Source organism: Ornithorhynchus anatinus, chromosome 7 (genome assembly GCF_004115215.2).
Source record: "Ornithorhynchus anatinus isolate Pmale09 chromosome 7, mOrnAna1.pri.v4, whole genome shotgun sequence".
Taxonomy (NCBI): domain Eukaryota; kingdom Metazoa; phylum Chordata; class Mammalia; order Monotremata; family Ornithorhynchidae; genus Ornithorhynchus; species Ornithorhynchus anatinus.
The window spans coordinates 20,882,795-20,899,579 of NC_041734.1; the positions used below are offsets into that span (position 1 = coordinate 20,882,795).

Consider the following 16,785-nt stretch of genomic DNA (forward strand, 5'->3'; position numbering starts at 1 on the left):
CGAGAGCCCTGGAATCAAGAGCCTAGGCCTGGGAGTCAGAGGACCTGGGTTCTAATCCCGGCTCCTCCTCACGCCTGCTCTGTGACATTGGTCAAGTCACTTAGCTTCTCTGGGCCTCAGTTCCGTCATCCCTACAATGGGGATCGAGGGGCAGACTCTTTAAACTCCTCTGGCTCTGATTAGCCTGTGTCTACCCCAGCGCTTAGAACAGTGCTTGACCAGTAAGAACAGCGCTTAGAACAGTAAGCGCTTAACGAATACCGTACCAAAAAGAGTTATAGCAGTCATACTAGAAATCCGCATGCCTAGTGGATAGAGCTTGAGCCTGGGAGTCAGGGGACATGGGTTCTAATTCCAGCTCGTTCATTCATTCAGCCATATTTATCGAGCGCTTGCTGTGTGCAGAATGCTGTGTCCTAAGTACTTGGAAGAGTGCAATATAACAATAAACAGACACGCATTCCCTGCTCACAATGATTTTACAGCCTAGTACTTACTCGCCTGCTGTGTGACCATGGGAAAGTCACTTCGTTTCTCTGGGCCTCAGTTACCTCATCTGCAAAATGGGGATTGAGACAGTGAGCCCCTTGTGGGTCCTGGACTGTGTCCAACTCGATTATCTTATATCTACTCCAGCGTTCAGTACAGTTCCTGGCACCTAGAAAATGCATAACAGATACCACTGAAAATCTAGTGAGAGTACAGTTGCTAAACCAAGCCCTGTATTCTAGATACAAGATAATCAGGTTGGACAAAGTCCCCGTCCTCCACAGTCTAAGTAGGAGGGAGAACAGGTACCGAATCCCCATCTGACAGATGGGAACTGAGGCCCAGTGAAGTGACCTGCCCGAGGTCACACGGCCGGCGAGTACAGAGCCGGGATTATAGTCCGGGTCCCCCGACTCCCAGGCCCCGGGCTCTGTCCCCTGGGCCGTGCTGTTTCTCAGTAAAGTCGCAGGGAAACCCGGTGTCTAATCCCGGGTTGGGAGAAGGTCACAACCGACAGGCCGCCCTGCCTTTGGGCCGTCAGGAGAGAGGCGGCGGTCCTTCGGGGAGCTCGGAAGACCGAGGGGCAGGTGCGCAAACGACTACAGGGAAGAGCTTGGCGGACGCCCAGCGTGATGGGCGGGGCGGGTACAGCTCTCACCACCGGTCACCTGGATGCCGGCTCCCTTCCCGAGTGGCTGCCGGGCGGTGACGTCCTCCCGCGGGAGGGGGAGGTCGGGGGCCGCTTTGGGCCGAGGTCAAGGGCACGCGGACGCCCTGGGAAACGAAGTGCTGACGGAGTGGCCCTCCCCACCCCCGGGATGACTCTGCCCGGCCCTTGTGAGTGTCACAAGGCGACCTCATGGAGCTCTTGTGAAATCTGCCCGGGATGTTTGGACTGCTCTCTCCTCACTGTTCAGTTGCTCGCCCTGAGTCAGGAGCAGCTGGAAACCCTCCAGCAAGGCAGGCAGGAGACAAGAATTCTGAGTAGTCCAAAAGCGTCCCCGCAGAGAGAGGCCTTCCCGACAGGACTGCCCCATTCGGGGCAGGGGTGGGGGAGGTCAGAGGTCAACCATCAGTTTCCTCCACCCCAGCGAGCAGAGAACTCCCGCTCCTCACAGTGATCCTGGGATAGTTTCCCGAGATCTTATCAATCGGCGGTATCTGTTGAGCGCTTCCTGTGTGCAGAGCAGGTTACTTGCTAGCTCTCTAGCTACCTCTCTGAGCAGCCCCCAGATAGCAGTGCCCTCCCCTCCGTTTAACGGATGAGACGTAGCACGGCCTCGTGGAAAGAGCCCAGGCCTGGGAGTCAGGGGACCTGGGTTCTAATCCCGGCTCCGCCTCGCGTCTGCTGTGTGACGTTGGCCAAGTCACTTAACTTCTCTGTATCTGTAGAGTGGGGCTTGACGTCGTGAGCTCCATGTGGGACCAAGAACTGCCTCCATCTGTTTAGCATGTATACATCCCGGTGCTTAGTACAGTGTCTGGCCCGTAGTAACTGTTCAACAAATATCATTGTGAAATAAACCACGAAAACAAAGCTCTCTCTCTCTCCCTTATTACCTGCAAAGGAAAGGGGGTCTTTGTGCCCAGCCCACAAACTTCGCTCCTCTAATGCCAGCCTTTCTCACTGTACCTCCATCTCGGCTATCTCGCCGCCGATCTCTCGCCCACATCCTGCTTCTGGTCTGAAACCCCCTCCCTCCTCCTATCCGACAGTTTCTCTCCCCCGCTTCAAAGTCTTATTGAAGACCCATCTCCTCCAAGAGGCCTTCCCCGACTAAGACCTCCTTTCCTCTCCTCCCACTCGCTTCTGTGTCACCTTGACTTGCTCCCCTCTCCCAGCCCCACGGCACTTACGTGCATGTCTAATTTATTTGTATTCATGTCTGTCTCCCCTTCCAGACTGTCAGTTTGTTGTGGGCGGGGAATGTCTGTTATTATCGTACTCTCCCAGGTGCTTAATACAGTGCTGTGCACACAGTAAGCGCTCAGTAAATACCACCGACTGACTGACTGCCCTCCGGGAAATTTTTTTGGCCATTTCACAAGCGGCGGCTAGCGTATCCTGCTCCGTGAAGGCCGCGAGGACGAGCGTTTAGGCTTTTCAGAATAGAGATGCTGCAGTCCGGACTTGTGTTGTGACACCCGTGTGGCAGAGGGTCTTTTATGTTTCAGAGCAGAGCTCTCAAAGGATCCAACGGTTTTTGGACCCACCGGCTCTGCTGGATATTTTTTGGTTACTGACACTTCACTCTCCTTCCTGTCTAGGTATTTTCCCAATCGTGCATTTGGTATGGGGAGTGTGGGATAGCCTCTGGAGACAAGAGGTATAACTGTGAATATTCCGGTCCACCGATACCATTGCCAGAAGATGGATACGACTTAATCCAGGTGAGTTTCCTGAGTTTACAGTGCTCTGCACATGGCAAGTGCTCAATAAATACCATTGATTCCGCCCTGTGGTATTGTGGTATTTGTTAAACGCTTACTGTGTGCCAGGCACTGTTCTAAGCACTGGAGTCGATCCAAGCTAGTCAGGTTGGACACAGTCCCTGTCCCTCGTGGGGCTCGCGGTCTTAATCCCCATTTTCTCTGGGCCTCAGCTTCCAACAGAGGTGCGTGGGGGGAGGAAGAGACACCGGTGGCGCCATTCTATGAGACTTCAAGCACCTCTTAATGAGAACTCTCTTCAGGGAGGATGAAAACAACCCCTCCAGTCAGTGGCATTCTTTGCACTTGCCGCATGCCAGACTTGGAAGCTCCCCGCCTCCCCCGACTGCTAATTCTGGGTCCCGTGTGTTGTGCAATGGAAACTTGCAAGTTCTGCAAAGGACCCCATCGAACCAGTTAGACTCCCTAAGCCGGGACTTTGAAACGGGTTTCCGGAAGGCTGGCTGGGGACTGGAGTTTCCCCCCCGTCGGGATCCCCCCTGGGCTTTCCCCCCGGCCTCCCACCGTTGCCCATGAAGCCCGCCAGGACCCCTCCTGACTATTCGGTGCCCCTCGCTGCCACGGCTGTGCCCGCAGTCCCAAAGTGGGAGGAAGTGGTGGCCGTGCCTCCGCAGTCCGGGAGATGAACTGGCCTCGGGAAGGAAGCTGGGTTGCCGGAAGAGGGACGACGATGATGGTGTGAGAGTCAGCGCTTACTTAGATCCCGGTCTAAGAGGGAGAACCGGTATGGGATCCCCATTTTACAGATGAGGAAGCTGAGGCCCAGAGAAAATGGGGATTGAGACTGTGAGCCCCACGTGGCACAGGGACTGTGTCCAACCTGACTAGCTCGGATCTACTCCAGTGCTTAGTACAGTGCCCGGCACACAGTAAGCGCTTAACAAATACCACAATTATTATTATTATTATTAGAAGCAAAGAGACTTGTCCAAGGTCACCCATCAGGCAAGTGGCAAAGCCGGGATTAAAACCGGGTCTCCTGACTGGACGTCTGCTTCCTCTTTAAATGCTGAAAAATCTATTTCCTTTTTTTTTCTTCCTTTCCCCCCTCCGCCGCCTTCCCTAAAGGAACTCTGTCCAGGTCTTTTCTTCGGTAACGTTAGCCTTTGTTGCGATGTGCAGCAGCTTCACACCCTGAAAGACAAGCTGCAGCTGCCGCTACAGTTCCTGTCCAGGTAGGCTTCGTACCCCAGTTGGTCCATCAATGAATGGCCTGCATTGAGCGCTTCTTGCGTGCAGACCCCTGCTCTGAGCGCCCGGGAGCGCCCAGTGCCCCGGAGTCGGTAGACACGCTCCCTGCCCGCCACGGAGAATAGGAAGAGCTGCACCACTGTACTGTGGGGTCCTGCTCTCACCTTTGACCTCTCGCCCATGTCCAGCCTCTGGCCTCAGACGATCACTCTCCCCCTCTTCAAGACCTCATTGAAGGCCCATCTCCTCCAAGAGGCCTTCCCTGACTAAGCCCTCTTTTCCTCTTCTCCCACTCCCTTCTGCATCACCCTGACTTGCTCCCTTTATTCATCCCCCCCTCCCAGCCCCACACACATATATATATCTGTAATTTATTTATTTATATTAATGTCTGTCTCCCCTTCTGGACTGTGAGCTCTTCGTGAGCAGGGAATACATCTTGTTGTATTGTACTCTCCCAAGCGCTCAATACAGTGCTCTGCACACAGCAAGCCCTCAATAAATGCAATAGACTGACTGGCTGACGGGGAAGTCTGGGCCGGGGGCGGCGAGGGGTCCATTCCACGCTCTCGGGGCTTTCCGCAGGTGTCCGTCCTGCTTCTACAACCTGATGAACCTATTCTGCGAGCTGACGTGCAGCCCCTACCAGGGCCAGTTCCTGAACGTCACCACGACGGGAGACTTCGTGGACCCCGTCAGCAATATAACCAAAAAGAACGTCGAAACCCTGGAGTACTACATCGGGAAGAGCTTTGCCGACGGTGAGCCCATCCAGGAAACCTGGGAGTCGGGAGCCGCCGGGAAGCGGCGACGGGGCCCCGCTTCCTGTTCCTCGCTCCCCGCCCCCCTGCTCTCCCCCTCCTGAGTGGAAACACCTGTGAGGGGAGGGAAGGGTGGGAAAAGGTATCCTAAGCACCGGCTGGGAAAACTGCCGATACTCAGGGGCCGCCTCAGTCAGTCGATCGTATTTCTCGAGTGCTTTCTGTGGGCGGAGCACTGTACGAAGCACTTGGGGAGAGGACAGTATAAGAAAGACATTCCCTGCTGGCAATGAGCTTGCACTCTAGAGAGGGAGACAGCAGCCCCCCGCCCAGCGGGCGTTGGAGGGAGGGGGGTCTCATTCAGCAGTGTCGTCTAGAGAATTGCCGGACTACTTGTCTGCAAAGATGTAGGCTGCAACGGAGTCTGAGCCAGGCAGAAGAGGGCTGCCCAGACACCATTCGGGGGTGGCCTACCCGAGGGGCCCCGTCTGTGACTTTGCCCCAACTAGCCTCAGTTTTCCAGGCAGGAGACCCCTCCGTGGGCGAGGGGCACAGGGAGGGCAGCCGGCCGGGGCCACAGAGAAGTGACTTGCCCAAGGTCACACAGCCGGGAGCCAGGATCAGAGCCCACGTCCCAAGTCACTGCTGGAACAGAGGCGGCGAGATAGACGAGAGGGAGGCACAGTGAGAAGATTAACATTAGAGGAGCCGTGTGTGAGGGCTGGGTTGTAGTAGGAGAGTAGCAAAGTGCGTTAAGTGGGGGTAAGGCGATGGACTGCTTTAAAGCCAATGGTGAGGAGTTTTTGTTTGATATGAAGGTGGGTGGGCAACCACTGGAGCTTCCTGAGGAGTGGGGAAACGTGTCCTGAGCGTTTTTGTAGAAAAACGATCTGCACAGGAGGGTGAAGCGTGGACCGGAGTGGGGAGAGCTCTCATAATATCCCGGCTGGATTACTGTGTCAGCCTTCTCTCTGGTCTCTCTCCGCTCCAGTCTATTCTTCACTCCGCTGCCCGGATCATCTTCCTGCAGAAACGCTCTGGGCATGTCACTCCCCTCCTTAAAAACCTCCAGTGGTTGCCTGTCGACCTCCGCACGAAACAAAAACTCCTCACTCTTGGCTTCAAGGCTCTCCATCACTTGCCCCTTCCTACCTCTCCTCCCTTCTCTCTTTCTACTGCCCACCCCGCACGCTCTGCTCCTCTGACGCCCACCTCCTCACCGTCCCCCGTTCTCGCCTATCCCACCGTCAACCCCCGGGCCATGTCCTTTCGCGGTCCCGGAAAGCCCTCCCTCCTCCTCACCTCCGCCAAACTGATTCTCTTCCCCTCTTCAAAACCCTACTTAAAGCTCACCTCCTCCAAGAGGCCTTCCCAGACTGAGCTCCCCTTTTCCCTCTGCTCCCTCTCTACCCCCCTTCACCTCCCCTCAGGTAAGCGCCCTGTCCCCCCTTTCCCTCTGCCTCTCCCTTCCCCTCCCCTCAGCACTGTGCTCATTTGTATATATTTTTATTACCCTATTTATTTGGTTAATGAGGTGTACATCCCCTTGATTCTATTTATTGCGATTAAATTGTCTTGTTTTTGTCCGTCTGTCTCCCCCAATTAGACTGTAAACCCGTCATTGGGCAGGGATTGTCTCTATCTGTTGCTGAATTGTACATTCCAACCGCTTAGTACAGTGCTCTGCACATAGTAAGCACTCAATAAATACTAAATGAATGAATGACAGGAGGCTGGGAGGTCAGCAAGGAGGCTGATGCAGTAATCCAGGCAGGATAGAATGAGTGACTGTGTTAAGGTGATAGCAGTTTGGATGAGGAAAAGGGCAGATTTTAAAGGTGTTGTGAAGGTGGGTCTGATGGGATTTAGCGATGGATTAAATGTGAGTTGAATGAGAGAGAGAGGAGTCAAGGATAACTCCAAGGTTATGGGCTTGTGAGACAGGAAAGACGGTGGTACCGTCTACAGTGATGGGAAAGTCAGGGGGAGGACAGGGTTTGAGTGGGAAGATGAGTCCCAAATGGGGCTCACCGTCTTAACCCCCATTTTTCAGGTGCGGAAACTGAGGCACAGAGAAGCAGCGTGGCTTGGTGGAAAGAGCACGGGTTTGGGAGTCAGACGTCGTGGGTTCTAATCTCGGCTCTGCCACTTGTCTGCTAGGTGACTTTGGGCAAGTCATTTCACTACTCTGTGCCTCATCTATAAAGTGGGGATTTAGACTGTGAGCTCCATGTGGGACAACTTGCTTACGCTGTATCTACCCCAGTGCTTAGAACGGTGCTTGGCACATAGTGCTTAAATACCATCATCATTATTATTATTATTATTATTATTATTTACCCCCACCCCAATTCCTGGGCCTTCCGGCCCTGCTTGGAGCCAGTTCTGCTTTGGCTCCATCTCCCAGAGCTCTCCTTCGTAGAACTCTAGTAATAATGATAAATTGGGGTATTTAAGGGCTTACTCTACACCAAGCACTGGGGTACAGTACAGTCGGATCAGACCCGATCTCTATCCCCCAGGAGGCCCACTGCCTAAAGGGGAGGGAGAAGAGGTCTCTCATCCCCGTTTTGCAGATGTCAGTCGTATTTATCGAGCGCTTTCTGCGGGCAGAGCACTGGGCTAAGTGCTCGGGAGAGCCCAGTATAACACTGTATCAGACACATTCCCTGCCCATGACGAGCTTAGAGACGGAGGGACCGAGAAGTGACTTGAGGTCACACAGCAGGCAGGTGGCAGGGCCCAGATTAGAACCCAAATCCCCTGACTCCGGAGCCCAAGCACTTTCCACTAGGGCCTCGCTGCTTCCCCAAAGGGGAACCTCCGCCGGCGGTATTTAGCATCCTGGCCGCCGCCTTCCACCGTCATCTCAGGGAAGGATCAGCTGGGCAGAGCGAGCCTTCTGACTGACGCCCTCTGACCTTGTCATCCGTCCCTCAGCCATGTACGGTGCCTGTCGCGACGTGGAGGCTCCGTCCAGCAACGACAAGGCCCTGGGGCTGCTGTGCGGGAGAGACGCCAAGGACTGCAACGCCACCAACTGGATCGAATACATGTTCAACAAGGACAACGGGCAGGCGCCTTTCACCATCACGCCCATCTTCTCCGGTAAGAGACCCCGCCTCCCCACTCCCCGAATCCCACCCTGGAATGGACATTCCGTCCCCCTGATGGTGTCGTGGGGGTGGTTCATTTCCTGGGAGGGCAGGTGGGAAGTGACTCTGACCATCGGCTTTAAAGCAGCCCATCTCCTTGCCCCCTCTTACCTCGCTTCTCTCCTACTACAACCCAGCCTGCACACTTTGCTCCTCCAATGCCAACCTTCTCACTCTACCTCCATCTCATCTGTCTCACGGCTGACCTCTCACCCATGTCCTGCCTCTGGCCTGGAACGCTCTTCCTCCTCATATCCAACAGACAATGACTCTCCCCCCTTCAGTGCCTTCTTGAAGGCACATCTCCCCCTCCAAGAGGCCTTTCCCGACTAAACCCTCTTCTCCCATTCGCTTCTGTGTCACCTTGATTTGCTCCTTTTATTCTTCCAGCCCAGGGTATTTATGCATATTTCTCTAATTTTATTTATGTTGTCTGTCTCCCCCTCAAGACTGAAAGCTCATTGTGGACAGGGAATGTGACTATTATGTGGGAGGGGGAACAGGTATTGACTCCCCATTCTCCAGATGAGAAAACCGAGGCACAGAGAAGTGAAACGACTTGCACAAGATCACACACAGCTGGCACGTGGTAGAGCCAGGACTAGAACCCAAGCCCTCTGACTCCTAGGCCCGTGATCCTACCACTAGATCGCGCTGATCCTCCAGTAAGTTTCTTGCGGAGGATTTCAATTCGAACCCAGTTCACCATCCCCCTTTGCTCCTCCAGACGTTTCCATCCGAGGGATGATCCCCATGAGCAACGCAACCAGAGGCTGCAACGAATCCGTGGACGAGACCACCGGACCGTGTAGCTGCCAGGATTGTTCCATCGTGTGCGGTCCCAAGCCCCAGCCCCTGCCCCCTCCTGTCCCATGGAGGATCTTTGGTTTGGATGCCATGTATGTCATCATGTGGCTTTCTTACATGGGCTTTCTGTTTGTGTTCTTCGGAGCGTTTTTTGGAGTCTGGTGCTACAGGTAAGGAGGTGTGTGTGCATTCCCCGTTTTTGTTTTGTGAAGCGTGTGTGTGTGTGTTTGTGATGGTCCGACATTAACAGAAGAGTGTATTATTTGCCCACTGGCAGAATGGAAATACTTCCCAGAGAGCATTGCCGTTCCACTTTCTGGATTCTCGGAGGGTCTCTGGATTCTTGGAGCACGGAGGGTGGAAGCAAGGCTTCCCCCGCCATTCTCCAGTCCACGGTACCGTCAGCCTTAGACCCCCAATTTAAAGATATCCTCAACCAGGGAACTGCAGCCGAGCTTTCTGGTCAGAGAGCCCCCAATGCCTCACCTTTCCGGCTACTACAAAACCGTGGTTAGCGGCTCCCGATGGCTCCTCTTTTGATCCGGTCGGAATGACAGCGTCATGAAATTGGATTCGAGATCAGTCTAAGAATTATCCTGTTCAACTTCGGAAAAGCAATTTAACGTCCAAGGGTGTTTTTGCCAAGAAATGTAATCGCACCTCTGTTGATTTAAAGCAGTCGGCTCTTCCCCAATTGAGAGCAGGCCGGTCGTTACTGGAAACAATAAAATCTGGTGAGGAAGCCACTTAATTCAAGTGGCTTTTAGTCTCTCACATCACAAACCGAGGTTTTGCCACCTTCCTTTAAGAGGGATTAACGTCCCAAACCGGGAAAACGTAGTTCGGTTGGGCGGGCCGAAGACTCGGGAATGGCTAAAGATTTGGAAGCAGAGGCTGTTGTTGTCTAATCTCAGGCCTGGTTAACTTTACGAGGCAGATGTGGGGTGAAGGGACGGGGCAGGGAGAACCAGAAAAGTAAGCATCCCATTACTGTTGTACTCTCCTGAGCGTTTGGCACAGCGCTCTGCATACAGTAGGTTGCTCAATAAATACGACGGAATGAATACGTGTGAAGACCGGCCAGCTCCAGAGTACTTATTGAATGGGTCTTGACCCTGATATCCCATTTACTTCTGGTTTTCAGGAAACGGTATTTCGTCTCCGAGTACGCACCCATTGACAGCAATATAGCTTTTTCGGTCAACGCTAACAGTGACAAAGGTAGGTTTGGGACCCGAATGAGCGGGATTTTGACTCTCTGGGTGGGTGCTGGTATCAAGAGTTCAGATGGACGGAGAGAGCTGGGCGAGGTGCCTGGGAGATGGCACCGAAAGATGTGTTAGGCAGATCCCTGCCTTGAAGAGCCTAAATCCAAATGGGACGGGACAAATAGTAATGTAACTTGAGGCCCAGATGCCCAAATACTTGAGTAAATGAACGACTCTGTCCGTCTTCAAAGCCCTTCCCCCACTAGTCGCTCAGTCCGCTCTCCCCTTCATTGTCGTCTTTACTGATCACTTACTGTGTGCAGAGCACTGTCCAGAGTGCTTGGGAGAGAACAATCCAACAATTATCAAACGCATTCCTTGCCCCAAAGGAGCTTTCATATCTGTGACGTATTGATTTTTATTAATGTCTGTCTTCCCCTCTAGACTCTAAGCTCACTGTGGCCAGGTGGTGTCTGTTATATTGTTGTATAATGTATTCTCCCAAGCGCTTAGTACAGTGTTTTGATCACAGCAAGTGCTCAATAGTACAACTGACTGACTGAACCCAGCCCGTGCACTTCGCCCTTCTAAAGCCAACCTACTCGCTGCACCTCAATCTCATCTTCCTTCTGGCCTGGGTCTCCCTCCCCCTCCACACTCAACGGACTACAACTCTCTCCACCTGCAAAGCCCTGCTGAAGTCACACCTCCTCCGAGAAGCCTCCCCTGACTAACCTTGTCATTTCCTCATCCTATTCGCCCTCCTTTTTATTTACCCCCAATGTCTGTTGGATCTAAAGGCCTTCAGGACGCTCCACCCCCCGCACTGCCAAACCCTCGGCACTTCAGGACACATCCTTATTCTCTGCCACTTCCCCTATCTCTAAGCAACAAGGTCTACTGGAAAGAGCGTGGGGGCCTGAGGTTCAGAGGACCTGGGTTCTAATTCCGGTCTGCTGTGTGACCTGGGGCAAGTCACTTCACTTCTCTGGATCTCAGTCCCTCAACTGGGGATTCAGTACCTGTTTTCCCTCCTGCTTAGACTATGGGCCCTATGTGGGATCTGATTGTTGTATATCTACCCCAGTGCTTAGGAGAGTGCTTGGAACGTAGTAAGCGCTTAACAGATACCCGCTGTAGTTATTCCTAATTGATTTCCTTGTCCTTCTCCCCTGACTGGACTGTAAGCTCCTTGACTGAGAGCAGGGATCATTTCTCCCAACTCTATCGTATTGTTCTCTCCCAAGTGCTTAGTAGAGTGCTCTGCACGCAGTAAGCACTCAGTGAATACCACTGATTGATTGTGGCTTAGTGGAAAGAGCCCGGGCTTGGGAGTCAGAGGTCGGTGTTTCTAATCCTGGCTCCACCACTTGTCTGCTGTTTTACGTTGGGCAGGTCGCTTAACTTTTCTTTGCCTCGGTTCCCTCATCTGTAAAATGGGGATTAAGACTGTGAGCCCCACATGGGACAACCTGATGACCTCGTATCTACCTCAGTGCTTAGAACGGTGCTTGGCACATAGTAAGCGCTTAGCAAATACCATCATTATTATTATTATTATTATTGAAATTTCTCATCTTTTCACCCCACATCCCCCTCCCCATCAGCGCTTCTGCGTCACCAGTGCACTTGAATGTTCAGCCCCATAGCACTTGAGTAATCGCTATCCCCACTGCCTCCCAAATGCCTATTGTTAAACTCGGTTGTTTCCCCCACCTAGTAATTTATTTTAGTGTCGTCTAGATGGTAAACTCTCTGAGGGTAGGGGTCACACCTCCTAACCCTACTGTACCCTCCCAAGGGCTTAATACAGAGGTCTGCGCAAGCGAGCACTTGAGAAATGCTATTTCTAGGAGGTAGCTGAGGGGACGACATGATGGATGAAGTGGGGCTCTTTATGATCATGAGAAAGGGCAGCTTTTTAGGAACGAGGACAAGAATCTCTCCGTTCCTCTGTGGTTGGTTTTAGGGAAGTGGGCAGAATTGTTTTTCCCTCCCACATTTCTAGGAAAAGAATGAGTCTGGGCAAATCCCCCTCTGCGTGGCAGTGAAATGGGATTTTCCGCCGCCTGAAGTAGTCGGTGTTCTCCCTGCCGACGTTCAGAACCGTGGTTCAACTTCTTTCACAATGTGGTGCCCCTCATCCCCACATCCTCCCCTCCTCTCCCCTCCTGTCCGCTTTTCTGGTCTTGCAGGTGAGGCCTCCCGCTGTGAGCGTCTGGGGGAGATGTTCGAGAGCGGCTTGAGGTGGGCATTTTCCCGGTGGGGGTCTCTCTGCGTCCGCCACCCGTTGCCCGTCGTGGTGGCATCCCTGGCGTTCATCGCGGCCTGCTGCTCGGGCCTGGCGTCCGTCCGGATCACCACGAATCCCGTGGACCTGTGGTCGGCCTCCGGCAGCCAAGCCCGCCGGGAGAAGGAATACTTCGACACGCGCTTCGGCCCCTTTTACCGGACGGAGCAGCTGATCATCCGGGCCCCCAATACGTCCCGGCACACCTTCTCCCCGTACCCCTCTGGTACCGACGTGCCCTTCGGGCCGCCGCTCGACAAAACCATACTGCACAAGGTACCGGCGGCGTCCTCGCCCTCGCCTCTGCTGCGGGTGGGCACCCACTCGGCTGAGCGGACGGGGGCACCTGGTTGGGCCGATTCAACCCATCGATGGTATCTACTCGTTAGTTCTGGTGCAGAGCACTGCGCCTAGCGCCTGGGAGAGTATCGTTATATTTATCAAGTGCCGTCGAGTCGTTTCCGATTCATAGCGACTCTGTGATGTACTTTCTCCAGAACGTCCCGTCTTCTGCCGTAATCCATAACCTTGCTAACGGTTCGTCCGTTATCGTTGTTATGGTTTCTGTCCATCTAGCTGCCGGTCTGCCTCTTTCAAGTTTTCCTTGAACTTCTAGCATTAGTGTCTTGGCCAGAGAATTAGTCCTCCTAATGATGTGTCCAAAATACGCTCATTAAGTCATTTGGCCTTCCAGAGGCCATTTGGGCTTAATTTGCACCGAAACCCATTTCTTTGCTTGGGTATAATGAACTCTCTCGAGTGCTTAGTACAGTTCCCTGCACACAGTAAGCACTCAAATACGATCGAAGCAACGTAGCCTAGTGGTTAGAGCACGGGCCTGGGAGTCAGAAAGACCCGGATTCCAATCCGGTCTCCGCCATTCGTCTGCTGGGTGACCTTGGGCAAGTCGCTTAACTTCTCGGTGCCTCAGTTCCCTCATCTGTAAAATGGGAATTGAGAGCGGGAGCCCCATGTGGGACACGGACTGTGTCCAACCTGATTACCTTGTATCTCTACCCTGGGGCTTAGTATATTACCTGGAACTTGGTAAGCGCTTAACAGATACCATACAAAAAAGACTGATTAGGCCCAATCCCTACCCTCGAGGAGAATAGCGAGAGTTAGGCCCGGGGTTCTGTCTGACGCCGTCAGGGAAGTGATTTTTTCCCTCCGGTCGGCCCAGGATCCTAGAGCAGGTTGAGATGGGCCGTGGTTTTCTCTCTTAGGTGCTCGACTTGCAGACGGCCATCGAGAACATCACGGCTTCCTACGGCAACGAGACCGTCCGTCTCCGAGACATCTGCCTGGCTCCCCTGGCCCCCTACAATGACAACTGCACCATTATGAGCCTGCTGAACTTCTTCCAGAACAGTCACTCCGTCCTCGACCATGAGAGAGGGGATGGTTTCTTTGTCTACGCAGATTACCACACCCACTTTCTGTACTGCGTCCGGTGAGCAGAGCCTCCTGGGAAATCGCCCTAGTGGATGACGGGGGCGGCGTGTTGAGCATGAGAGCAGCGGGGCCGCTAGCTTAATAATAATAATAATGACGATAGTGGTTAGGCACTTACTATGTGCCAGGAACTGTACTAATTGCTGGGGTCCAAGCAAATCGAGTTGGACACAATCCTTGTCCCATGTGGGGCTCGCAGTCTCAATCCCCATTTTACAGAGGTACAGAGAAGCGAAGTGACTTGCCCTAGGTCGCGCAGCAGACAAGTGGTGGTCCCTGCGTGTCCGCTGGCTGAGGGCAGCTTTCCGCTGTCTCATTCAGACCGGGGGGGGGGGGGGGGGGGGGTGTCTTCCGTCAGAGCCCCGGGTCCCGAGGGCTTAATTTCTGTGTCCCGTTGGCCGCGGCTCGTGGAGCGGGCTGGGTGTCCTCACCGTCCTCTCACCGAGTTACCTGTGTTTCCTCTCGAGTTTTCTGAAGGAGCAGACCCGCTGCTCGCCTAGCCCGGGCCCCGTCTCCTTCCAGCCCCTTCCCTTGGATTTGGCCCTGGGGGACTGAAAAGTTCTCGGTCTTGGTTGGGGGGCGGGGGGCTTGATGAGACCCACCCTGACCGGATGGTATCCCCAGCCGCCCCTCCAAGCCCCGCGGCGAGTCGGCTCTTTGTAGCGGGATCGTTCTGACTCTCTGTGTTTCAGCGAGGTCCCGCTGTGGGTGGGGCGTAGGAGATCCTGTAGGGTGGGGAACCCCGGTTTCGGCCAGGACCGCAACTCAGGCTCTCTGGGACTCACAGGGGTAACTGTTATATCTGCTAAGTGCTACGGGCTAAGCGCTGGGGTAGCTAGAGGAGGAGCCGCTCGGACACGGGCCCTGCCGTTTGAAGTCACCTCTTTGCTGAGGTCACTTTTTCATGTAGTCGTAGCCCCCTCCCCGTGCAGGGGCGCCGGCTCCCCGGGTTTCCGGTTGTAATGGCGTTTGCTTCCCGGTGCTTTTGTCAGGGCCCCCACGTCCCTGAACGACACGAGTTTGCTCCACGACCCCTGCCTGGGCACGTTTGGAGGGCCGGTGTTTCCCTGGCTGGTGTTGGGGGGCTATGATGGTGAGTACCCAGAGCGGGGCTGGGCCTGCCAGTTTACCCTTTTTCTGTTGTTGTTATATGATGGTATTTGTTAAGCGCTTACTGTGTGCCAAGCACTTTTCTAAGTGCTGGGGTAGATACGAGGTGAGTGCTGGGGTAGATACGAGGTAATCAGGTTGCCCCCCCGTGGGGCTCACAGTCTTAATCCTCATTTTCCAGATGAAGTAACTGAGGCACGGAGAAGTTAAGTGACTTGCCCAAAGTCACACAGCTGATAAGCCAAGCCGGAATTAGAACCCACGATCTCTGACTCCCAAGCCCGTGCTCTTCCCGCTTGCTACGTGCCAGGCACTGGGCTAAGTGCCAGGGTAGATACGAGATCGTTGGGTGGGTCACAGTCCCTCTCTCCTACTTAGGGCTTCACAGTCTCCATCCCCATTTTACAGATGAGGTAAATGAGGCCCAGAGGAAGGGAAGTGACTTGCTCAAGGACACCCAGCAGACAAATGGCGGAGTCGGAATTAGAACCCAGGTCTTCTGACTCCCAGGCCGTGCCCCACCCCTAGACCACGCTGCTTCTCTTTTCGTTGGAGCAGGACTGGCGTGTTCTACAGACAGCCGGGACCGGATCTTTTGAGGGCTGAGCCCATCTCTTTGGCCGCTTTATTCACCGTTCCCTCAGCCCCACAGCATGTTATGTCCAGATCCGTCACTTTCGTTTATCAGTCAGTCGTATTTATTGAGCGCTTACTGGGTGCAGAGCACCATACTGAGCGCTTGGGAGAGAACAATAAATCAGAACATGGGGTTCGAGAAACCAAGGGATTTGACTCAAAGAGGGAGCCATCGGGCTGAGGCTAACTGAGGCAGTAAAACGACGAGAGAGATTGATTCTGGACATTACATTCCCTGTGGTCCCCGGAGGCCCCGTCCCGCAGACAAGCCTTATATTAGTGTCTGTAGACTGTAAACCTGTTGTGGGCAAGAAACGTGTCTACCGACTCTGTTGTATAGTGCTTAGTACAGTCCTCTGCACTCAGTAAATACCACTGATTATTTGATTCTCTGTTTGTTGTGGACTCTGGCCAGGATAGGGTGTGGGCGGGTTTGGGGAGGGAGGGATAGGGTTTGGCACCTTGAGGGGACTCGCGGGGACACACCTCTGCTCCCTATCCCCAAAACCTGCAGGGCAGCTCTTGGGAGAGTTCAAGACAACAGAGTTGGGAGACACGCTTTGTACTCTCCCAAGTGCTTAGTACAGAGCTTTGCACACAGTAAGTGCTCAATAGATATGAGCAAATTAATGAATGGGTGAACGAGTCTACAGGGGGAGACAGGAGTTAATATAAATAAAATAGAGAAGAAAAAAAAGGAACCCGTTTCTTTTCCTTACTCTTCCCCTCCTCCTCCTCTTCTATCTCTTTTTCCTCTCCCATTTCTGTCCCCCACCCTCAGCCCCTTAATGCCCCAGCCATATTTCAAGAGCAGGTGCTGCCAGGCTGCGTCTCTTCCTTTCAGAATTGAACACTGTGTGGGGATGAGGAGTGTTCAGCTGCTGCTGTGGGCAAAGCACTGTACTAAGCCCTGGGAAAAATTCCCCGGGTGAAAATCAGACCTGTTTCCAAGCCCCTAAGGGGCTCGCAATCGCCGAATAAAGTGGGGAGGGGCGTGGGCAACGGGCACATGAGGAAAGAGGTCACGAGGACAGACAGGCAACACGAAAGACCTCCATCTCGTCTATGTCGCCGTTGACTCCTAGCCCACATTCTGCCTTTGGCCTGGATTGCCCTCCCTCCTCATATTAGACAGATAATTGCTCTCCCCCACTTCAAAACCTTTTTGAAGGCCCATCTCCTCCCAGAAGCTTTCCCTGACTAAGCCCTCTCCTCTTCTCTCACTCTCCTGC

At 53.8% G+C, this 16,785-nt stretch overlaps 1 protein-coding gene across 2 annotated transcripts in view; it reads left to right on the forward strand.

The window, feature by feature from the left end:
- NPC1 (NPC intracellular cholesterol transporter 1) overlaps nt 1–16,785 on the forward strand; it is a 52,661-nt gene that overhangs the window by 20,006 nt on the left and 15,870 nt on the right. For both annotated transcript variants that reach the window (XM_039912704.1, XM_029068341.2), the window contains exons 2-10: nt 2,758–2,880; nt 4,009–4,115; nt 4,717–4,892; nt 7,833–8,000; nt 8,775–9,024; nt 9,999–10,075; nt 12,258–12,628; nt 13,579–13,805; nt 14,800–14,900. In XM_039912704.1, the coding sequence (XP_039768638.1) occupies nt 2,758–2,880; nt 4,009–4,115; nt 4,717–4,892; nt 7,833–8,000; nt 8,775–9,024; nt 9,999–10,075; nt 12,258–12,628; nt 13,579–13,805; nt 14,800–14,900 (1,600 nt within the window). The remainder of the gene's footprint in view (nt 1–2,757; nt 2,881–4,008; nt 4,116–4,716; nt 4,893–7,832; nt 8,001–8,774; nt 9,025–9,998; nt 10,076–12,257; nt 12,629–13,578; nt 13,806–14,799; nt 14,901–16,785) is intronic.